The following is a 24892-nucleotide window of genomic DNA, read 5'->3' on the forward strand; positions in this document are numbered from 1 at the left end:
TGAAACTCAATATAATTCAAGCTTAATATTTTTCTCCTAGAACTTTGTCTTCTTTCTTTTGCACTGCATAACTGATCTCCACTACACAAACAAAAAACACCCTTTGTTTACTCTCATTTCAAAAGTAATTGATGGTAATTGTAAAATATGTGGAAAACTCAGATGAGCTAAAGGAAATACAAACCATCTTTAAGATTACCACCCAAAGATAAAACACTTTATCATCCCCATATGTTGATTAATGCCATCACCATCCACCTAGTCACTAAAGCTAGAAATCTAACTCTTGTTTCTCCTTTGCAAATCACATTTCACCATTTTCTAAATCATATCAATACTACCTCCAAAATTTCTATTGAAGCCATTCCTTTCTGTCCCTATTGCTATAGTCTTGCTTCTCTTAACTGAACTATTGTAATTATCTATCAACTTGTTTTCCAACCATCAGTCTTCCAAACTCACTCATCTCTCACAATAATCTCCACCAAATCCTTAACAATAATCTGCCACTAGAGTTGTTTTGAAATGTGCATCTAATCATTCAACTTGTCTCCTTTAAAACATTTAGTATTTATAATGCTCACAAGATAAAGTCCAAATTTCACGGTGTCTTAGTGTGCTCAGGCTACCATAACAAAATACTATAGACTGGAAGTCTGAGCATATGCCAGCATGGTGGTTTCTGGTGAGAGCTCTCTCCTTGGCATGTAGCCGGCTACCTTCTCACTGTGTGCTCATGAGACAGGGAGAGATAGCAAGCAGAGCTAGCTCTCTGGTGTCTCTTGATATAAAGGCACTGATATAATGATGAAATCCCCACCCTTGTGACCTTATCTAAACCTAATTACTTCCCAAAGACTATTTCAAAATACCATCACACCAGGAATTAGTGAATGGTCTGGGAGGGGCACAGTTCAGTTCACAGCACATGGTATGATATTCAAGGACTTTTATAGCTAACTTTAAGTGGCCTTTTCTGTTTTAGACTTTATTACTCCATGCATTCTAAAGTTCCAAAAACATCACAAATAGTTCTCAAAAAATACCATATACTTTCATAGAACTATACTTTGCTCATGTTGCTCACTCTGCTTAGACAACTTTTCCACTCTGACAAACTGTTATGTCCTTCAAATGTCTAGATCAAATGCCATCTGTATTATGAAGTGAGCTTGCTCTTCTTCTCATATCACTTTGGACATACTTCTATCAAATTCAAATTGTCTGGGTTCAACTTGTAGTTCTGCCAGATTCTAAATGTGTGACCTTAAGCAAGTTACTTATTTGTGCTTCAGTAACCTCATTAGTAAAATGGGGATACTAGCAATGACTTCATAGAGTTTTGGTGTGGGGATTAGTGAGTTACTATGCACAGAGTTCTTAGAGAATTGTCTGGCACTTAGTAAGCATTATATAAATTGTTTGCTATTGTTATTATATTATGTGAAAACCATCAGGAAAAACTTTTATTCATAGACTGTAAATGCACAAAAATATCTCCACATGGTGACCTTGAACTATTTACATAGGTCATGTAGGCAAGGCTCAATTGTGGACTGCCCCAGGTCTGGGCAGAACATCCTGTGATCCTGGCAGACTGTGGGAAGATAGGCAGTCTTGGGAGGAGTTGCCTCAAGGCTGTTTTTCTTATCTGTCTTTCAACCTTGTGGGAGGCTTCCTATCTTGCAGAAGGCTAATACAAGGCAGATTCTCACCCTATTTCCTGGTTCCAGTAAGGCATAGGACTTTCTATCTCCTTCCCCTTGGATATAAATGCAGGCTATAAAACAGCTTAGCTGCAGTGTAGAATGAACTCTTCAACAACAGAGTACCCACACAACCCTTTATTTTGATTTTGTCCTGTGGGGCAAAGGAATATCAAGAGCTGACATGCTGATCTTACTTATGCTGTCTGTGTAAGTAATCCATTTGATCCTATTATTTCTTTACTGGGTGGATTTATGAAGGTCTGTGCTGCTGCTTATGGACTGTTTGATCTATTGAGAGAAAGCTCCTTGAGAGAAGTAGAGACATTTTTTTTCAACTCTATCTATTGAGTATGTAGCCTACAGTAAGTGCTCAGTAAGTATTTGTAGAATTTTTAAAATATAGCAAACAATGATGAATATGTATGCAAGGATATATAGTCAAGGATAAATATCAAACACATTTAATCAGAACCTTGTAGAGAGGGATGGAGAGTATAGAAGACAAAATAAAATAAAATATAAAGTAAAATAAAACAAGACAGAGGCATTCTACTCATAAGGTTAAAGAAAAACATAGACATGTCACTTAAGAGGAAAAAGCCCTCTAGCTTGCTTGTTTTTCCATTAATTTTTATGAATATTTGATACCTTGTAAGCTTGTCCTTATTTTCTCAAATCAACTGTAATATATGCAAGAAAGGTTAGGTTCTCATCTTTCGTGTCCAAGGAGCCCCAGTTTTTTTCTCCTAAGAGCTGCCTCCTGGATAATAGTATGCTTTTAACCAAGGTGGGGATGCTTTTATGTGTTTTATATGTTGGACTTTCTCATTGAATTTTACTTGAAGAAAAGGGTTAGCAGCTAAAAACAAGGCAAAACAAAAACTGGTTTAGCTCTAGCTCTAAGATTAATGTACAGCATGATGATTGGACTTAATAATACTATATTTAATACTGGAAATTTGTTAATAGAGTAGATTTCATGTGCTCTCACTATACACACACACACACACACACAAATGGTAACTATGTGAGATGACATATTAATTAGCTTGGCTATATAATCATTTCACTATGTATATGTATATTAAATCATCATATTGTACACTTTAAATATATATAATTTTTATTTAAAAGTAAAATGCCTAAATGTAGATTAAGGTGATGGAAATTTGATAGCTACAATCGGGAATAGAGCAACAGGCAAAATTTGTATAATGGAGTTCTTTGGATTGGAGTTAGAAGACAAGAATGGAAGGTTTGCTGAAGACATACATATTACTAATGCAGAATTTTGTTTAAGACAATTGCTTTGATTTAGGACTCATAAATCTTACTTTCTTATTTGGAATTTTGGGAGGTTAAAGGATAGGGTGGTCCTTGTGAATTTTTAACCCCCCAAATCACTCCTGGTACATATAAATCAGGTCCAGGATCTAAGTAACATATTTAGTCAATTCTAAGTTGCCAATTTTCCTACATTTTAATGTTTCTGATATTAGGATGCATCACATAATCAAAACATACATTAGGTATAGCATATCTATTTTCCTTTGTTATTAAATAAATGGCACAGTTACAATTTGATGATGTTTTAGATTTGAGAAAATGCCATATTATCAACAGAAATAATAAGCTTATAAATTTGAGCAAGAAATACTTGAGATGGGGTCAACAACCTCTTTAGTCTTAGTCTTACTAGTGGGGTTGAGCAATAATGGTGGATGTCATAATTGATATGCCTACAGGATAAAATTCAAAATTAAAGCTACAAACGAGGGCTTTTTCCTTTTTATATTCACTGCTTACTCAAATAGGCCATGGTATTTCATGCCTGGTTACCATTCCATGTGCTCTTATTTCTGCTTGGAAGATCCTTCTTGGAATGTTATCCACCATAGAAATCCTGTCTACCTAAAAAGAATTGTTCTCTTTCTGCTTTATGCCATCATGTGCCTGATATATACCTCTAAATATGTACTGATGCAATGATTTGTTAGGTATCCATCTCCTTTACTGGAAATTCCTTGAGGGTAATTAACTGTTTCTTACTTATCTCTGTATCCCTAGTACAAAGGATAGTGCCTGTTATATAGCAGTATTCATTAAGTCTTCAAAAATTGAATATATGATTAAAAAGAAAGGAGTAACAGAATAGTATAATGTGGTAAAATGCCATAGCACCAACAAATGTCTCATTTGCTGCTGTCATTCAGGGGTCCTTACCCAAACCCTTTAACTTCCTGTAGATATACAATTGTCAACATTGAGTTTAATTGTTAATAATAAAATGAGACATTATAAATTTATTAGAGGGAGGGATCAAGTATTTTTTTGTACATACTTGTTATGTTTTAGATAAATTATATATTCCTATTCTAAGGTGTGATTTAGTTTCCAAGATTTGCTATTCAGTATACCTTTACTATTGATATTTGTAGCAATTTGCATGAGAGAAATGAAAAGTCCCATAACAGTTTTATTTATTTAGAGCCTAGAATTTATATCAACCCTTAATACTAGAAATAAGGTCTTTTGCATGTACCTTTTGATCATATTCCATTGAACATAATTTTATTGTGATTTAAGGAGAAGAGTTTGAATATTGCTGCTAAAATCCTGGGATCTAGCCCTAGCCGATTTAGTTCAGTGGTAAGAGCTTAAGCCAGTGGACTGAAGGGTGACAGATTCCAGTCAAGGGCAAGTACCTTGGTTGCAGGCTCCATCTCTGGCCCTGCTCAGGGCACATGCTGGTGGCAACCAATTGATGTGGTCTCTCTCATATGGATGTTTCTCTCTCACATCGATGTTTCTCTCTCTCTCTTTGTTTTTTTATTAAATTATTATCTGTGTACATATTTTAACATTACCCCCCCCCATACATAACCTCCCTCCCCAGAGTTTTGTGTCCATTGGTTGTACTTTTATGCATGTATACAAGTCCTTCAGTTGCTCGCTTATCTCCCCCGGATCTCCCTATCCTCCCCACTGTAATTTGACAGTCTGCTTGTTGCTTTACTGTCTTAATATCTGTCTTTTGGTTCATCAATTTATAATGTTCTTTAATATCCATAAATGAGTAAGGTCAGGTGGTATTTCTCTTTCATTGACTGGCTTATTTCACTCAGCATGATGTACTCCAATTCCATCCAGGTTGCTGCAAATGATGAGAATTCCTTCTTTTTTATGGCAGCATAGTATTCCATTGTGTAGATGTACCATTGTTTTTGGATCCAATCATCTGCTGACGGGATGTTTCCAGATTCTAGCTATTGTAAATTGTGCTGCTATGAACATAGGGGTGCATATATCCTTTCTGATTGATGTTTCTAGTTTCTTGGGATATATTCCTAGGAGTGGGATTACTGGGTCAAAGGGGAGTTCCATTTTCAGTTTTTTGAGGAAACTCCATACTGTCCTCCACACTGGTTCCACCAGTCTGCATTCCCACCAGCAGTGCACAAGGGTTCTTTTTTCTCCGACCTCGCCAACACTTGTCTTTGTTGATTTGTTGATGTTGGCTATTCTGACAGGTGTGAGATGGTACGGAATTGTTTTTTTTATTTGAATCTCTCGGATAATTAGTGACTTTGAGCATGTTTTCATGTGCCTCTTGTCCTTCCTTCTGTCTACTTTTGAGAAGATTCTATTTAGGTCCATTGCCCATTTTTTAATTGGGTCATTTATCTTCCTTTTATTAAGTTGTATAAGCGGTCTGTAGATGTTGGAGATTAAAGCTTTATCAGTGATAACATTTGCAAATATGTTCTCCCATACAGAGGGCTTTCTTGTTTTGTTGATGGTTTCCTTTGCTGAAAAAAAGCTTTTTATTTTGATGTAGTCCCATTTGTTTATTTTCTCTTTAGCTTCAATTGCCCTAGGGGCAGTATCAATTAAGAAGTTCTTTTGGCATATGTCTGAGATTTTGCTGCCTGTGGATACCTCTAGTATTTTTATGGTTTCCCATCTTATGTTTAAGTCCTGTATCCATTTTGAGTTTATTTTTGTGTATGGTGTAAGTTGGTGATCCAGTTTCATTCTTTTGCATGTACCTGTCCAATTTTCCCAACACCATTTATTGAAGAGACTGTCTTGACTCCATTGTATATATGTGCCTCCTTTGTCAAATATTAACTGAGCATAGTAATTTGGGTTGATATCTGGGTTCTCAATTCGATTCCATTGATCTATATGTCTGTTCTTGTGCCAGTACCAGGCTGTTTTGAGAACAGTGGCTTTGTAATACAGCTTGAAGTCTGGTATTGAGATCCCTCCTACTTTACTCTTCTTTCTCAGGAATGCTGTGGCTATTCTGGGTCTTTTATTGTTCCAAATAAACTTTTGGAGAGTTTTTTCCAGTTCAGTGAAATATGCCATTGGTATTTTAATAGGGAGTGCATTGAACATATAGATTGCTTTTGGAAGTATGGACATTTTGATGATGTTGATTCTACCAATCCATGAACATGGTATGTTCTTCCATCTCCTTACATCTTCCTCTATCTTTTTTTTCAGTGTCGTGTAGTTTTCGGCATATAGGTCCTTTACTTCCTTAGTTAAGTTTATTCCTAGGTATCTTAATTTTTTTGGTGCGATGGTAAATGGAATTCCTTTTTTAGTCTCTGTTTCTATAAGTTCACTGTTGGTGTATAGAAATGCCATAGATTTCTTGGCATTAATTTTGTATCCTGCTACATTGGCAAGTTTATTTATTAAGTCAATTAGTTTTTTAATAGAGTCTTTTGGGGTTTTTATGTACAATATCATATCATCTGCAAATATGGATAACTTTACTTCTTCTTTTCCAATTTGGATGCCTTTTATTTCCTCCTCTTGTCTAATTGCAATGGCTAGTACTTCCAGTACTATGTCAAAGAGGAGTGGCGATAGTGGGCATCCCTGTCTTGTTCCTGTTCATATAGAGAACGGTTTTAGTTTTTGCCCATTGAGTATGATGTTGGCTGTGGGTTTATCATATATAGCTTTTATTATGTTGAGGTATGATCCTTGTACTCTCACCTTGTTGAGAGTTTTTATCATGAAAGGGTGTAGGATTTTATCACACGCTTTTTCTGAATCAATTGATATGACTATATGATTTTTATCTTTCATTTTGTTTATGTGATGTATCACCTTTATTAATTTGCAGATATTGTACCATCCTTGCATTCCTGGAATAAATCCTACTTCGTCATGGTGTATGATCTTTGTGATGCTCTGCTGGAGCTGATTTGCCAGAATTTTGTTGAGGATTTTGGCATCTATGTTCATAAGGGATATTGGCCTGTAATTCTCTTTCATTGAGTTGTCTTTATATGGTTTTGGTATTAGGGTGATGCTGGCTTCATAGAAGGAGTTTGGAAGTGTTCCTTCCTCTTGGATTTTTTGGAATAGTCGGAGGAGGATAGGTTTTAGTTCTTTCTTGAATGTTTGGTAAAACTCTCCTGTAAAGCCATCTGGCCCTGGGCTTTTGTTTGCTGGAAGCTTTTTGATGACTGTTTCAATTTCTTCCCAAGTTACTGTTCTATTGAGATTTTTAGATTTTTCCTGATTGAGTTTTGGAAGGTTGTATTTTTCTAGGAATATGTCCATTTCCTCCAGGTCGTTCAGTTTGTTGGAATAGAGTTGTTCGTAGTATTTTGTAACAATCCTTTGTATTTCGTTGGGGCCTTTTGTTATTTCACCTCTTTCGTTTCTGATTTTGTTTACTTGGGTCCTCTCTCTTTGTTTCTTGGTTAGCCTGGCTAGAGGTTCATCTATCTTGTTTATCCTTTCAAAGAACCAGCTCTTGGTTTTGTTGATCTTATGTATTGTTTCTTTGGTCCGTATGTCGTTTATCTCTGCTCTAATTTTTGTTATTTCCTTCCTTCTGCTTACACTGGGCTTTTCTTGTTGCTCTTTTTCTAACTCTTTGAGTTGTAGAGTTAGATCATTTGCTACCATTTTTTATAGTTTTTTGCAATACGCTTGTAGGAATATGAACTTCCCTCTCAAAACTGCTTTTGCTGTGTCCCATAGATTTTGGATTGTTGTGTTTTCTTTCTCATTTGTTGCCAGGATGTTTTTAATTTCTTTCTTGATTTCTCTGGTAACCCAGTCCTTGTTTAATAGCATGCTGTTTAGTCTCCATGTGTTTGATTTCTTTGGATTATTTTTATTGCAGTTAATTTCCAATTTTATGCCATTATGATCTGAGAAGATGCTTGATTTGATTTCTATCTTCTTGAATTTGAAGAGACTTTGCCTATGTCCCAAAATGTGGTCTATCTTTGAGAATGTCCCAGGTGCGCTTGAGAAGAATATATATTCTGTGGCTTTGGGATGGAATATTCTGAAGATGTCGATTAATTCCATCTGGTCTAGTGAATCATTTAGGATTGATATTTCATTGCTGATTTTTTGTTTAGATGATTTGTCGAAGGATGACAGTGGGGTATTAAAATCTCTTACTATGATTGTATTGCTATTAATCTCTCCCTTAATGTCCTCCAGCAGTTTTTTTTTCTATGTATTTGGTTGCTCCTGTATTGGGTGCATATATATTTACCAGGGTTATTTCTTCTTGTTGGATTGCTCCCTTTAGTATTATGAAGTGGCCTTCATTATCTCTTGTTATGTCCTTCACTCTCAGATCTAATTTGTCAGATATAAGTATTGCTACCCCAGCTTTTTTTTTCATTTCCATTTGCCTGGAAAACCTTTTTCCATCCCTTCACCCTCAGTCTGTGTGCATCTTTTTTTCTGAGGTGGGTTTCTTGTAGACAACAGATGTATGGGTCTAATTTTCTTATCCAATCTGTTATCCTATGTCTTTTGATTGGAGCATTTAAACCATTTACATTTAAAGTTATTAATGATAGGTACTCATTTGACACCATTTTTATTCTATCCCCCTGTGTTCCTTCTTCACTTCCTATTTCTTTATTTTTACAGTAGACCCCTTAGCATTTCTTGCATTGCTGGTTTGGTGAAGATAAATTTTTTTAGTCTGTTTTTGTCTGTGAAGCTCCTGATTTCCCCTTCAATTTTGAATGATAGCCTTGCTGGGTACAGTATTCTTGGATTCAGACCCTTCCTTTGCATGACTTTGTATATTTCATCCCATTCCCCTCTGGCCTGATGAGTTTCTGTTGAGAAATCAGTTGTTATTCTGATGGGGGTTCCTTTGTATGTAACTTTCTGTCTCTCTCTGGCTGTTTTTAAGATTCTTACTTTGTCGTTGGTGTTTGCCAATTTAATTATAATGTGCCTTGGCATTGGTCTTCTGGGATTCATTTTGCTTGGGACTCTTCAAGCATCTTAGATTTGTGTGGGTTTTTTCTTCACTATCTCAGGAAGGTTTTCTGTCATTATTTCTTGACATACGTTTTCCATGTCTACCTCAGTTTCCTTTCCTTCTGGAACCCATATTATTCTAGTATTGTTTTGTTTTGTATTGTCCCAAAGCTCCCGTAGGCTCTCCTCCTGCTTTTTAATCTTTTTTTTTCTAGAAGCTGCTCTAATTGGGTATTTTTTTCCATCTTGTCTTCTAGCTCACTGATGCGGTCCTCTGCTTCTTCTAGTCTACTCTTGATGCTTTTTATTGAGTTCTTCATGTTAGCGATGTCATTTTTCATTTCTTCTTGGTTCATCTTCATTTCCTCTTGGTTCTTCTTCATTTCTTCTTGGTTATTGTCAAATTTCTCTTCCATTCTTTTTAGGCATCTTATGATCATTACTCTGAATTCTTGCTCTGGTAGGTTGCTTGCCTCTAACTTGTTTACTTCCTTTTCTGGTGATGCCTGCTTTTCTTTCATGTGCGGGCTATTTCTTTGTCTGCCCATCGTCTCTCTTTTCATGATGTCTGGTTATGTGGTTTTCTTTCTCCTGGGTTGATTTAAAGGCACAAAATACAACACAACCAGGTACAACACAAAAAGCACTGAACAGGAATGTATTTACGATATTAATAACCTCTAATAAAGGTGATCACTAGAGAAAGGAAATTTAGGGTGTAGGGGAGAAAGAAGAAAGGAAAAAGAGAGAGAGAGGGAGAGAGAGAGAGAGAGAGAGAGAAGCAGACTAAGAGAGTAAGGGGAAACAAACTATATATATATATATATAATATATATATATATATGTATATATACATATATATATATATATGGAGAAAATTCCCATAGAACAGCCACGAATCCCCACAAATGCCTGCAACAATACTTGGAGTTTAATACAAACTACAATATCCACTATTATTAAGCAAGGCTACAATAATCAGAAGTAAAAAATAAACAAAAACAAAGCAATTAAAAAATACTAAGCAACAATAACAACAAAAGAATAAGCATATCAATTTCACTAAAAAGCATAAAAATTCTATATAATCAACATTCACACAAACAATAATAAAAAGTATAGAGAGGACAACAGTTTTTGTTTTTGTTTTTTGTTTTTTCTTTCTTTTATTAACTAGTTAATATAGTGAACAGAGTAGTATTTATACACTACGAACAGGGTTTGAAAATGAGGTCTATAAGTATGGTAAGAATTTTAGCAGGGGGTATACAGAAAAAATAGGAAAAAACTAAATTCGGAAAGGAATAAGATAAACAGGAGATGAAAAGGGTAAAGGTTAGTAAGAGAATGATGGCATAAAGGTCAAGTTGATGTAGGGTTGAATGATGCTATAGTAGAGATTAAAATAGAATGAAGACTAGTCCAAATGTAAAATAAAAAGAAATTAAAATGGTAAGGAAAAAAAACACACACACACAAAAAAAACACAAAACATGCAAAATAGCAGTAGTAATAATGATGATTGAAATTGAAAAATGTAATAATTGCAAAGGTCAAATCAAGTGAGGAAAAAAGAAAAAAAATTCGTTTCTTAATTAAAAGATGTAAAAAATGAAAATAAACTAAAAGATGTAAAAGATGAAAATAAAATACAAAATAGAGAAATTAGCATAAAAAATGTTTAAAAGTGGTCATTCACTTCCTCTGTTATTATATTTGGCACGCTTATTTCTCGGTCCAGACAGTATTGCAGATCCCTGCGTTCCACTGCACCTCAGTTTTGTAAGCTAGTCCTTAATTTTAAGTAGGCTATTTCTTAGTTCTTTGTGTCCATTTACTTTTGATTAATTAAAAGTAATAAAAAAAATAATTAAAAAAAAGAAAGTTTAAAAAAAGGGGGGGGGGGGTCAGTTTGTATTTCAGCCCCTAGGTGGCAGTGTTTCTGGTTTGACTTCCCAGTCTTTTTGGCTGCTCTAGCCTTCTTTCTCTATGGCTCCATGTTTTGTCGAGGAAAGCTGCCTGGGTGCAGGCTCCCAGATTGACTCCTTTCCCAGATTATTTCTTCTTGCTCTGATCCCCTGTTTCCAGGAAGGCAATTTCCCCCTGCAGTCTTCCAAGATATGCCAAACTGGGCAGTCCTTCCCTAGTACTCAGAAGCAAGAGGGTGAGGGGGATCAGGCGTAGGCTGGGTCTGTGCCAAGTTGTCCAGTTGTACTGCTTTTGGCGGGATGGTCCCGATTCTTAACAATTTGTCCCGAGTCCCTTGTTTTTTGTTTTGTTTGTTTGTTTGTTTTTAAAAGACCCAATTTTAGGAAAGATCACGCCAAACCCAGCACTGGGTCTTGCAGTGTGATTCTCCCTGGAGCCCCTGTCTCTTTTGGCTCAGCTCTGGGCGCGGGGCCGCTGGTGGCAGCGTGGGGCCGGGACCACCGGTGGCGGGGCGGGACCACTGGGAAGCAGGGCCTCTGGAGCCCTCTGGGGGCTCAGGGCCTCTGGGGGCTCGGGGCCGCTGGGGCACACCATGGGTACAGTCACTGCTTGCGCCGCGGTGACCCAGAACCCTCACGTTTTCTCCGCAAACTCTGACCTTTCCGTGGGTGATTGAAAAACTCCCTTGAATCCACGTGTTTGCGCCGATTGGGGCGTCACAGCTGCTCTATAGTCTCCTTGGCTGTGGGTTTTCCAGGCCTCAGAGAAGATCCTCCTTTCCTGGTAAGATGGAGCAGCCTTCCCTCTGAACCCATAGCTCTGGGAGAGGTCTCCACCGCCGCAGCTCTGGCTGCTTGGTCATAAAATCCTGTCCAAAGGACCCTTACCTTCTTTTAGAGTTTTGCTACCCCTTAGCTTGCTAATCTGTACTCCCTGTGCGACTCTTAGAAACCGATTCTATCTGTTCTCGATGTTTCTCTCTCTTTGTCTCTTTCCCCTCCCTTATACTCTTTCTTTAAAAAAAAAATTCAATGGGGAAAAATTATCCTCATGTGAAAATTAACAAACAAACTATGGGGCTATTTACTTCAAGATCACTTGAAACCTTCACTCATTCAAGTTTGAAAAATCTGAGGTACTTAAAATCACTATTCACACTCTGCTACTTGATCTTACTAATAAGAGAAAGCCTGAAGTTGGTGCAAAAGAGAAATTCCATTTATCATTTGTTTAAGGGGAAAATATTAAGCATCTCCTATGGGCACCTCAGTACCCTATACTATACAGTATTGTAAGAGAACAAAAGAAGCCAAAACCGGTTTGGCTCAGTGGATAGAGCGTCAGCCTGCAGACTGAAAGATCCCAGGTTCAATTCTGGTCAAGGGCATGTTCCTTGGTTGCGGGCACATCCCCAGTAGGAGGTGTGCAAGAGGCAGCTGAGCGATGATTCTCTCTCATCGATGTTTCTAACTCTCTGTCCCTCTCTCTTCCTCTCTAAAAAAAATCAATAAAATGTATTTTAAATAAATAAATAAATAAATAAAAATTAAAAAAGAGAAGGAAAGTAAAAGATGTACAGCCCCAGATCTCAAAAAAATACATTCTCAGCAACAAAATTACTAGTGTATATTGTTAAAATGAGTTGCATTCTGCACTCTTAGTTATACTCAGACCTTTCAACAAGATCATTATGAGGCTCAAATAAACAAAAATAAGGTCATTTTAACTAATATTGTTGGTGTTGTTATTTTAATTACATAAGAACAGTGGCTTGGCAAAAGATGTTCTCCAATATGGTGTAGTGTCATTCAGATTAGGAAGCCAAGTTACACTTTAGATTTTTTTAAAAGTTTTAAATCAGAAGTTCCAAATATTAAGAAAAATATCCCTTTTTAAACTTCCCAATGCAAGATGGATCATTAAAAGAAACACAGACATAAGAGATAAGACAAATTCAGGAAAGAAAATATTTCATTCTCATTGCCTGTCAACTCATGATACATTATTAACCAATCAGATGGCATACATGAGATAGAAGAAGGATTAAAGAAATTCAGTTCAATCAGATTGGGAAGTTTTAATAGAACTAGAAATAGTGTATTATGTCATGATTATATTACGTTTATTTGTAAATCTTACCCATATGTGTAAGGTTAATTTATTTTGAACATGTTTATCAAATTTAAACTGTCTATCCCATTATTCCCTTAGTACTTGAAGTATAGCAACCATTATTTTTAAAGAGTTTACAGCCTTGCCTACAGTGTTATGTATGCAACAGTCAATTTAGCTATAAAAATCATAAGGAAAATGGGGAAGTGGGTAAGTGGGGAAAAGCTTACCACGAGATCCTCACAACACGCTGTTGACGAGTCTTTTTTTGTAAGTCCTAGGAATACATCCTCAGTTCCCACCTGCTGTTTGTATATAATATCATACCTGAAAAAAAGTCATTGATACAGAGGTTCAAATGAAAGAGAAATTTCCTGTCATAGAGCAGAAAACTAGAAACTTATGAGAAAAGTGCCATTACAAAAAAATAAAAGGACTAAATAAAATACTTGCACTTTTTCAGGCATATAGCAGAACATAAAGGAATAGAAGTCTAGAAATTCCACTAAAAATGCCTAACACTGGAAAGCAGAATTTATATCATATATACTTTTTTTTCTAAAATAAAGCTTAACTGTTTTAGATCTATACATATAAAATAGATTGAGGGAATTTCTAATAAGAGTCTAATAAAATTCAATGTAGAAGAAAAAAAGGAGGTTCTTTCCAGAAAAACAGTGGCACAGGAAAATAGTGGGTCCATAAGCCAGTTTGATGGATAGACAGAAACTTTCCTCTGCTAAATATAAGCCACAAAGTAGAGTTCAACAATCCAGGTTTCATACCATTTCTGTCACTAATTGTGTGACCTTGGTAAAGCCACAAACCCATGGAGTCTCTGCTTCTACATTTTTACAATGTAGAAGGGGTGGATTTGAATTAAATGATTTCTATCTTTTCCACCTCTAAAATTCTACAATAGAAACACTGGTAATGTAGTCAACACATCTACACTATGATGTTTTGAATCAAGTCATATAGAATTCTTAGCTCATTGAAAATTTTTCCTGTATTTCAGTTTACGCATGACAATTCACAAATTTTTCCTTGGGCCCAAACTTGGGCCATTAGAGGTTGGATGTTTTATAGAAGCACCCAGCCAAAATATACCCTATCATTTTAGATGGAATGAAGTAAACAAACATTTACAAATGATCTTTTGTATATAATTCTATCCTAATGAAGAAATGGTAAATCTCTGGACATGAAGACTAAAAGATTACATTGAACTTTTGATGCCAAGGAATGAAAAAGGGATTTCTCTGAGCTGAAACAGGGTTGACAATAAGTAGCCATTTGATATGGGTCATTTTTTTTCTTTAGTAGACTATAACATCTATCAGGTATTTACAAAGATTAGGCCAGGATAAAACTAAATAGAAAAGTATTGACCCATATGTCCATGATTCCCAAATTGATTTGCTCTAGCTGCTGCTCTTCTCATCTCCAGAAGCAATTTTCCAACTTCTTACTGTATGTATCTGCCTGGATATCTCAAAGGCACCACACTGTTCACACATCCAAAAACAAACTCATTGCTTCCCTTCCACATACATTCCCAATTACAATTAATGGGCCCACAATTCATAACTCAGTCACCCAAGATAATAACCTTAGCATCATTTTTTTACACTTTCCTCTCATTCATTATATGTAATCAAAATATCAAATCTACCTTAAAAAATCTCTCAAATAACGACCCTAATGCTTTTCCCTGAGGCCAGTGACTTAGATCAGGCCTTTACAATTTTTTATTTGTCTACTAGTCATTCTTCTTTTGTGAACAACCTGTCCACGTTCTTTACTCATTTTCCTCTGTACCATTGGGACATTTGAAATATAATTGCATAAGATTGAAAATGCATACTTTTTAAAAACATTAAAAGCCATTTTCTTCATATCTTGAATGAGTGACTTACTAGCATTCCCATAAAGCTTTCGTGGATGTTCTTTCTACAGAATATCAAACATCAGGAAAAGTGAGAGTTTACTCCAATTTGGAGCTTGCCACATATGGACAATTGACATTTATTAGACAATATAACAAATGAGTGACCTAATTCTTACCTTTCATATGGATATGTATGTGTTATGTATAAACATGAGATTTACTCTCCATTCTTTTCTTTTCTTTCTTTTTTTATCCTCCCTGGAGGGTATTTTTCCATTGATTTTCAGAAAGGGTAGAAGAGAGAGGGAAAAACAGAGAGAGAAATATCCATTGGTTGCCTGCCTTGACCAGAATTGAACCCAGGATCCTTTGGTCTGCAGGCCGATGTTCTATCCACTAAGCCAAACTGGCTAGGGTTACTCTCTTCATTCTTAAAATGCAGACTGAAGGGTTTTTTGTTTGTTTGTTTGTTCGTTGTTGTTTTTTATGAGGTTTATAAATTTTTGACATTGTTTATTTAAAAGTTGAGTACTTTTCCCCAGTTATCTGCAGTCTCCTACTGATTCTATTTTCAGAACTGACTTTAAAGATAGAAGCACAGCCGAAACCGGTTTGGCTCAGTGGTAGAGCATCGGTCTGCAGACTGAAAGGTCCCAGGTTCGATTCCGGTCAAGTACATGTACATTGGTTGCGGGCACATCCCCGGTAGGGGGTGTGCAAGAGGCAGCTGGTCCATGTTTCTCTCTCATCGACGCTTCTAGCTCTCTATCCCTCTCCCTTCCTCTCTGTAAGAAAAATCAATAAAATATATTTTTTTAAAAAAGATAGAAGCACAGAATTTTTTAAAGCATTGGATACAGATTTATAGTCATAATCAATGTGGAACACCTAATAACTAAAAGCAGGTCTTTCACATATAAACATGGTGTAATAATTTAGTTTTTATGAATGCTTGTAATTGAACACACTATTTTCTTAATTCTACATTATACAAATAATGGACATTTAATATAAATTTATAATGGAAATTACTGGGTTTTTCATTTTTTGTTAGATAATAAGCAAGAGGAAGGTCTTATGTTTTATTGGTTTTTTTTTTTTCTGCTTTAGAAGGAAAAATAACCAGTTACACATGCCTTCTGTGTGTCACTGTAGTTTTATCTTTTATGTGGTAGAAGTCACTTTATGAATCTTGTCAAAAATAGAGTGATATCAGATGACACATCTAGTTTAAACCCTTGAACACATTCCTGGCTTCATTTGACTTACTCTGGTATTTCTCTAACATCCCACATGTCAGCATGCTCTGCTCCTTCTGGAACTTCTTCTGGATTCCAGATGTCCTCGCTAGTTTCATTACTGGTTTGAGGGATAACTGTAAAAAAAGGGAAGATAAAGCTGAAGCTGTTGCCCATTTTCCCCTCAAAATCACTCCTGTTCTTTACACTTAGCTTGAGATCATTAAAGTAAAACATTTTTTATTTTGGTTAAAAAATCTAAATTAATAACAACTGATTAAATAGTTTAATCAACATGCAACCAATACATCATAGAATCATAATAATAATTGTAAAATATTGGAAAAGGCATTTAAATAAATAAAATAATCTATAATCCAACTACCTAGAGATAATGAATGATAGCATTATGATATCTATATATCTATTGTAGTTACTCCCTTCCTCCCTCCATCCTTCTCTCTCCCTCCTTTTTTCTCTCTCTTTCATATACTGAATATATATATATATATGTATATATACACACATCTAATAACAATATATAATGTATAAAATGACATTGTATATAATTATATGCAAATAAATACTATATTTTTCTGAAACATAAACAGAATCACATGTAAAATATTTTATATAAAAGAAAAAAATAATCACTTTGATTTAGATACAAATGTATTATCATGCATTGTGTTTTACCATACTAGTATAAAAGCCCTTTGATACATATTTCATTCAAGTTTGACATAATTTTTTAAATATACCATCTATTAAAAAAACTTAAAATGTTAATTTTTTATCCAGTATTTTCTTCATGTAGACATAGGCTATAAAGAAAATCTCTATCAGTTATCCTTAAGTAGAACTGAGAACACATATGAGTTTCTACATATCTTTAAAAGTTTAAAAGTAAATAGGCACACAAAACCCATCTTATGTTTTTTTCCAACTATTAGGGCACGAATAGAGAGCCAGATTTGGAATACAACATTATTTGGAGTCCTTTTAAGCATCTCCCCCAAATGCACCTGATTGTCAGGTTTTTAATTCTGCTAATTTATTGAATTATCTGTTTCTGTCTAGCATGGGCTTTAAAAGCCTGATTTCATATATATAATGAGGTAAATAGACTCTGAGTACATTGAGCAAAAATAACTGAAATTTTAAAATCATCCCCTCAGACCTTATTTTTATCCATTATTTTAAATAATTTTATTTCAGATAAAATCATTTATAATTAGCTAAATTGGTGAGAACTTTCTATAGTCTTAGCTAAATTAAAACTTTCTATATTTTTTAAGATGTATAAAATGTTCACCTCTGTGAAAATGTATAGTCTAAAATGCTGGGAACATATCCAACAATATTTATTCCAGTTTATTGGACCTGTGACTGTATAAGTTACCCATGGGTTTAATTTATAAACATTTAAATATAAGATAAAATTGTGTAGTTTTTTTTATTGTTTTGCAAAAGACTATCAGCTTAATGGGGGCAGAGATCTTTTCTATTTTGATTTCTATTGTAGTCTCAGAGATGATCATACTGCCTGGTATATAATAGACACTCAATAAATATTTATTGAACAAAATAATGAATAAATTATGTGACATTGCCAGAATATAGCAGGATAGAAGGTTAAAAAGCTAAGCATCTTGATAACCAGATTCTAAGTTATTAGTTATTTAACCATACATCACTTTGAGGTTTTCTATCTCAGGAAATATGTCAAAATATGTGAATAATTTAAGGCAAATTAATTTCCATAATTATAAAAACAACGTACCTGCAATAGTAGAATAATCAGCATCTTTATATGTAAATGACTTCATCATTTCTATAATTATTTAAAGTCATCATTGATAAGTGCTAGTGTTAGTATTACTCCCCTTATACTTTTGTCCCCAAAGAAAAGATTGTACTAATTATTTTGGCCTATATACTTTATTAAATAACTTACCTTTATGCATTTCTGTTTTTGGTGGTCCAATATCCCCAGGACCCATGGATCCAATTGCAGATAAACAATTAGACTATGAGAGAAGAAAAAGCCCAACTTTTTGTACTACTTGTCTAACATATGTGACCAGTAATATTTTAAATTGATAAGCTTCCCACCTAAAATTTCATAGATCTTTCCAGTTTAATTACCTATAGTTGTTATACAGCAGAAAGCCAGATGTCAAGTTTTGTTTTTTTTTTAATGTGTTTTCCTTTTCTTTCAAAAATCATTTGGTTTGCCTAAGTGGGTTTGGCTCAGTGGATGGTACATCGGTCTGTGGACTGAAGGATCCCAGGTTCGATTCCGGTCAAGGGCATGTACATTGGTTGCGGGTACATCCCCAGTAAGGGGTGTGCAGGAGGCAGCTGATCAATATCTCTCTCTCATAGATGTTTCTAGCTCTCTATCCCTCTCCCTTCCTCTCTGTAAAAAAATCAATAAAATATATTTTTTTAAAAATCGTTTGGTTTAGTAGACTCTAAGGAAGAATTGATCTTTGATTAGACTAAGTCCCTCGTTCCAGCCCAGTGAATTATGGATTCCTGAGGACAGTGGAACGAGCCGCAGTCATATCTTTGAAGGTCAGAACCAAGTGCATCGACACTTTTGGATTTTGACAGTGTCTGGTCATGGTTAGATGGGGGATAGAAGTATGGGAAAATGTGTTTGTTTTTTTTTAATACTTACCACAGGGTATGTTTATTGGTTTTAGAAAAAGAGGGAGGGAAAGAGAGAGGGAAGGAGAGAAAGAGGGGGAGGGAGATAGAGAGAGGGAAAGGGAGAGAGAGAGAGAGAGAGAGAGAGAGAGAGAGAGAGAGAGATTTATTTGAGAGAGAAGCATCAATTGGCTGTCTCCCATACAGGCCCTGAACAGGGATGGAACCTATAACCTAGGTATACATATGTCCTAACCAGGAATCGAACCTGCAACCTTTAGTTGCATGAAATGATGTTCAAATCAACTGAACAACCTGACCATGGCTGGGAAAGTTTTATAGAAATAAAAACAAACCACTAATAGAGTCTAAGTATATAGACATCAAACAACTCATTCAAATTCAAAAGTCCTGATTTCAGCTTTTACTTCTCTCCACTGTGGGTATGAAACACTACTTCATCCCACCACTTGATGATGCTGAACTGGTGGATTTAAACAGCAATCCCAAATTAATAGGGTCAATTATATGCTGAACCATTACAGTCTTCATACAAGTTCAAGTTTATTTTGCCATATTCTACACAAGTATACATACTCCATACTCCAGTAGGACTGCCTCTGATGCACCAGTATAAGAACAGCTTTCCTTTTTCAAATAAGTATAACACATACTATGCCATCATTATAGTGGCAACCACTTCATTTGTCCCTCTCAGGGATTCTCTGATATTTCAAGAAACGACCCTCCTACACATACACACACTTTTTTTTCACTAATTGTTCTTGTTGATGTCAGATTCCACGTTCCAATTCATTCCAGTAAAAAACAAAACAAAACAAAAAAAACCAAAATTCTTATCTTCTTGGATCTTGGCAAACAAGCATCTCTAGCTCTTCTTTCTCAGGTCCCCATACTAATATCCCAAGATTAAAGACATGTATGAAAGCTATAATGTGCTGCTTGGGAAAGATAAAGTCTGTCCTTGAAAGATGGTGGAAAAGCTCACCTGGGTCTTTTTATGCTAAATTATTCCAACAGCTATACATCAAAAATTAATTTATAACATGTCAACAGTTTCTGAGACAGTGATTCTTCCTTTCCAAAAGGTGCTTCAAAAGTGCTAAGTATGTGGTTAAAGTATTACAGGCATTTTAATATGAAAATCCCAAGACAATATTTTGTACTTTTTTTTTGCTTTATAAGCACTAAGGTCATATAGACTTGTAGTGCTTTTCTTAAATTATTAATCACTGGAATACTAATAGTCAATCAGGTTAAAGCATTTCTTGGAACATGAGGACCTCTTGTTTTGTTGAGTGCCTCCTTGCATGAAAAATTAAAATCTGTAGAAGTAAAAACTTGAACATTTCTGACAAAAATTGGTATGCTGTCCATGAAGAGTGATGATTGGGTCAGTATACTAGAACACAGGGGGAGTTTCAGTTTATTAACTTAATGAAAATAAATGATTAAAAATAAAAATTTCAAGTAAAAAGATATATCAGGTTTATAAAAACATTAAAACTCATCTGGCAACTCTTTTTTATAAGAATATCATTTCAGCCTTCACTGTGAATCCATATCCAATTATCTGAGCAATTTTATCATTGCAATTCATTCCACTTTGCAATATGTTTGAGAATTAGAACATTTTTGTTACAATGTTTGTTAAGAATAGTGAACAGTATTTCCCACAGGTTTTATGGTCCCCTTGTAAGTTTAAAAACAAACAACAGTCATAGTCTCTTTCCAATCTCCCAGATTCTTCTAGTGGGGGGTAGTATAAATGAAACAATGTGTATGAACAATTTTAAAGCTGTTTTCAGAGAGTGTATTTTCAAAAGCACATCACTCTTGTCGTCATTCCACAGTTCCTAAGATTAATACATGTGAAAAATAAAAAAACATTTCTCTCCTGAAAAATTTAATAGTTCATTAAAAACATTCATTACTCTCCTATTGTTCTGATAATCCAATTCTATATCTTCTGATATCTGTACGGAGGTGTCTGAATGACCAATTATCTCAGAATTGCTTATAACCCAGATATACAGACTCACACATTATTATAGTAATTTTCTCCTATAAATTGTACAATTTGGTAAAATGATCTTAATTTCTCTGTTCTCATAAGCACTCATCTTTACCTGAGAAACACCTCTAGGTAAATATGGCCATACTTAAACGTCAAAGGGGGCTTTGTTACCCGGGTAATTCCTCATCTCTGAATCTGTTCCAAATACAAGTTCCATTTCCTTTTATGTAAGAGTACTGTTTCTAAAATAGTTAGTATACTTTTGTATCTGACATAACCCCGCCTTTCCCAGCATGTATTATTCTATTTCAATTAAGATAGCAAAAATGAGCTTGCCTTCCCAACTTAATTGACACATGCTCCTAACTTTTTCTCCTATGCATATATACAAGGTGTTATTCCTATTTTTCTTTATTTTTGGCCTCAACTAAGACTTTTCCCTTACTCAAATATCTTGGTTCCTTTGCATGCCTTATATTATTCTGCTTGTGTTCCACCTAAGCTCTTTCTGAAGAGTGGAAGCTAAGTTCACTAAATATCCTATCTCTTGTTTTTCTACACTATGGCAAAAAAGAATTTTTGGAGGAGCAAATTGATATGCATTTTTATGGGAGATTGGTTGCTCATGGTTAACTGGTTATAATAATGAAAAACTGTATTGAAATAAGTGAAAGCAAAGTGATATATTCCACTATAGTATGAGGTTTCTGCCCCAAATTTTGTTTGACTTAGGCAGTCTGATTGCCAAGGTTTGCTGATATCTAAGGAGTAGAAAAAGAGGAAATATACAAAGTATTTTTGTTATACTGGGAATATTGGCATTGACCGTGATATAGCTAAAGATCAGCTCATGGAAATTTCCTATCCAAAATAAAGCCCATCTTGTTGCTGCAAGCTTCCCTGGGGTCACTTGTCCTGACCCCAAATTCTATTCAACTACCTAATTACATTCCACCGCTTTATATAATCATGTACCCAGAGGCCAATTTTAGTAGGCTGCAGCTAGTTCGTCCCCTTATTTGGATCAAAATATTTTCTGTTCTCCTTTCATCTATAGACAAATGAAAAAGAATAAGTGGATTGGATTGGGGTGCCATAATTAATACTGTATAGTTGAAATTATTTATTTTATGGAATACTGTCTACGCTTAAAAATCCTAACTATCACACTATATAATGGTTGTCAAGCATTCTATGACCATAAATATAAATGACAAACATTTTCAAATGTAGCTATTGCTACCATAGTTACTGAACAATTTTCCTATTTAGCATTCAGGTAGCTTAGAAAAAATGTAATTGTTTGCTAGAAATGTACTAGAGGTTTTACTCTCATACATAATCAACCCTGCAACTTCCTGCAAATGTATCAGATGACAGAGCCTTACTCCCACAGCAAGGTTGGGACAAGTTGTTCAAATACAGTTTCACAGCATATTGTGAACAAAACTAATTCATCTGTAAGTATACAACCACCTGTTCAGACTCAAAATCATCCTCTTCTTCAGGATAAAGTAGTTTAGAGAGGGCTTGCAGAGCTGAAACTGAAGAAATAGTTTCAGTTTCCATATTTTCTGATTCCATAGTTTCCGTTTCCATATTTTCAGTTTCTACATATTCAGGTTCCATATTGTCCAATTCCATATTCTGAAGAAGAAAATAATCAGAAAGTGGTATTTTAGTGCTCTATTTTATTTAAGACACTAGAGGCCCAGTGCACAAAATTCTTGCAGGGGTGGGGGTGTTCCTCAGCCCAACCTGTGCCCTCTCTCAATCCATGACCCCATGGATAGGGTCCCTAGGCCTGGTCAGTGATCAAGGCCTATCAAGAATCTCCTTTCCCTGGCTGCTGGCAGCTGGCCCTGCCTCCACCACTGCCACTGCTCTGGCCCTGCCCCCACCACTGCCGCTGCTTGCCATCTGTGCTGTGCTGCCCCTCCCCTCCTACACCACCAGTTGCCTCCCTCTGTGAGCAGCAGGCCTGGGGTGCGATCCCTTGGCTGGCCTGGGTCTCCCTCTGTTGGCTGGCCCCGCACACCTGCAACAGCATCAATGGCCAGTGGTCTGGGTATCCCTCTGTGGGTGGATAGATCAGAAGCCTCGCCCACCCACCAGCAGCACCAGCTGGGTAGCCTGGGCCTCCCTCTTTGGAGTGATCCATCTGCAGGGCTGCACAATGGATCACCCAGCAGAGGGAGGCCCTGTCCACCTTGCTTGGGCCACACAGAAGGTGGCTTGGCCTCCCTCTTTGGGGTGATCATGGAGGCCCCTCACCCCCATCGATCACCCTGCTGGCCAGTGGTCTGGTCCTCCCTCTAAGGGGCAATCAATCATAAAGTCCCTCCATTATTCACCCCAGATAGGGTAGCCTGAGCCGCCTCCTGTGGGGCGGTCATGGGGTGAAGGCAGGGCCACCCAACCAATTGCATCTCACCTGCCTTGGCTGGCCTGGAGCCAGTGTGTGTCATAGCATAGTCATCCAGAAGGTTGTCCAGAGAGTCATTCTGCTGTTTGGTCATTCAGTAGATTTGCATATTATGCTTTTACTAGAGGCCCAGTGCATGAAAACTCATGCACTGGAGGGGGGCTCCTTCAACCCGGCCTGCCCCCTCTCACAGTCTGGGAGACCTCAGTGGTGGGAGGTGACTCAGTGATCAGGGGAAAGCTGCACCCCCATCACACTTCTACTGCTGTCACTGCCGGTAGCGCAAGCCTCAGCCAGCCCTGGTTACCTGAGCCTCAGCAGGCCCTGGGCATCTGGGAAGCCACCATCCGAAGCTTTCATGCATCTCAGGATAGCCCTAGGTGGCTGGGGGGCTGAGGAGATTGGGCACTGCCATCTTGTGGCTGTGAGCACTGTCATCTTTGAGGGTGGGACAGTCAATTAGCATATTCCTTCCTTATTGGCCGTGGGAGCCACCATCTTTTGTGATGGTGTGAGGGTCAATTAGCATATTCCCTCTTTATTATATAGGATTATTATAAATGAAGTTTTTTTGTTTGTTTGTTTTTTACTGTCACATCCTCCTTCTTTCCCTGGATCACTCCATTATTTCTTATTTTTCCTTGAAAATCCTTGTAAATTCATTCAGACCAGGGGTGACAAGTAAAACTTTACTAAAACTTCATGCTCAGTTTAACAAGCATTTATTGAGCACCAGTAAAGTGGTTCTCTGGTTTTAGTGTGCTTAAGAATTATTTGCGGAAGTGATGTCAGAGGAATGGCGATGTAAGGGCAGGTCTATCCTCTCCCCCTAACATTTCAACAAAACAACCACCTATAATTCAGCAAAGAAGTGCCTGCTCAACCCAGATGCACTCCTGAGAGACCTATACACTGGAACAACTAAGATGGGCTCCTTGGAATAAGTGGGGAGGCAAGAGAAGGGAGGGAAGCCAAACACCACAGCTATAGCACAGCAGCATGTCTGCAGCACAGCTGGGAACTGGAAGCAGCAGTTGCAAACGTTTTCCTCAGCTGGTCTGGACCAACATAGCTAACCCAACAAGTGGCTGACTGTTGGAATAGCCACTGGACTGGTGTCATTGTGTGGTCGCACACACAAACAGTAAGAGAGAATGTCTGAATCTTGGGGGCATGTTGTGAATGGGATCTGAGTTGCATGCTTAAGCTATGAGAGTCAGCAGACTCCCTCCCTACAGAGTCGCTCCCCACGGAGGGGCCTGGCTTCGGCTTTCAGGCAAACAAAGTAGATAGCAGAGCCCTGCCACAGATTAGACTCCCAGGTCTCACTTCCTGTTGCCCTTGGATTGTTTCCAGGAGTATATTGTCTGTAGGCCAAGCGCTGTTGAAGTAGAAACACAGTTTCCCTCTGTGACTGAACCCCAGGAGGAGGGGTGCTTAGACCCTTGGAGGTCAGGGACTGTCCTTACTGTGAGGGAAAAACAAACCTCACCCCCAAACACCAGAGACAATACAGCCCTACAGAAGCCACAGAGGCTCAAAACTGTGAGGCCACAGAGGGGGTAAAAGAAAAAAAAAAAAAAAAAGAAAAGAAAAAAAAAATCTTGCAATTCAGCGCCATCT

At 36.7% G+C, this 24892-nt stretch overlaps 1 protein-coding gene across 1 annotated transcript in view; it reads right to left on the reverse strand.

Moving 5' to 3' along the window:
* DNAAF6 (dynein axonemal assembly factor 6) overlaps positions 1–24892 on the reverse strand; it is an 85796-nt gene that overhangs the window by 43644 nt on the left and 17260 nt on the right. Inside the window, exons 2-5 of the mRNA XM_084870529.1 lie at positions 22321–22491; positions 18109–18181; positions 16183–16288; positions 13253–13349 (exon numbers count right to left, since the gene is read on the reverse strand). Coding sequence (XP_084726655.1) covers positions 13253–13349; positions 16183–16288; positions 18109–18181; positions 22321–22488 — 444 coding nt within the window. The 5' untranslated portion in view covers positions 22489–22491. The remainder of the gene's footprint in view (positions 1–13252; positions 13350–16182; positions 16289–18108; positions 18182–22320; positions 22492–24892) is intronic.

This window comes from Pipistrellus hanaki (assembly GCF_964339955.1).
Source record: "Pipistrellus hanaki genome assembly, chromosome: X".
In the NCBI taxonomy this organism is placed as follows: Eukaryota; Metazoa; Chordata; class Mammalia; order Chiroptera; family Vespertilionidae; genus Pipistrellus; species Pipistrellus hanaki.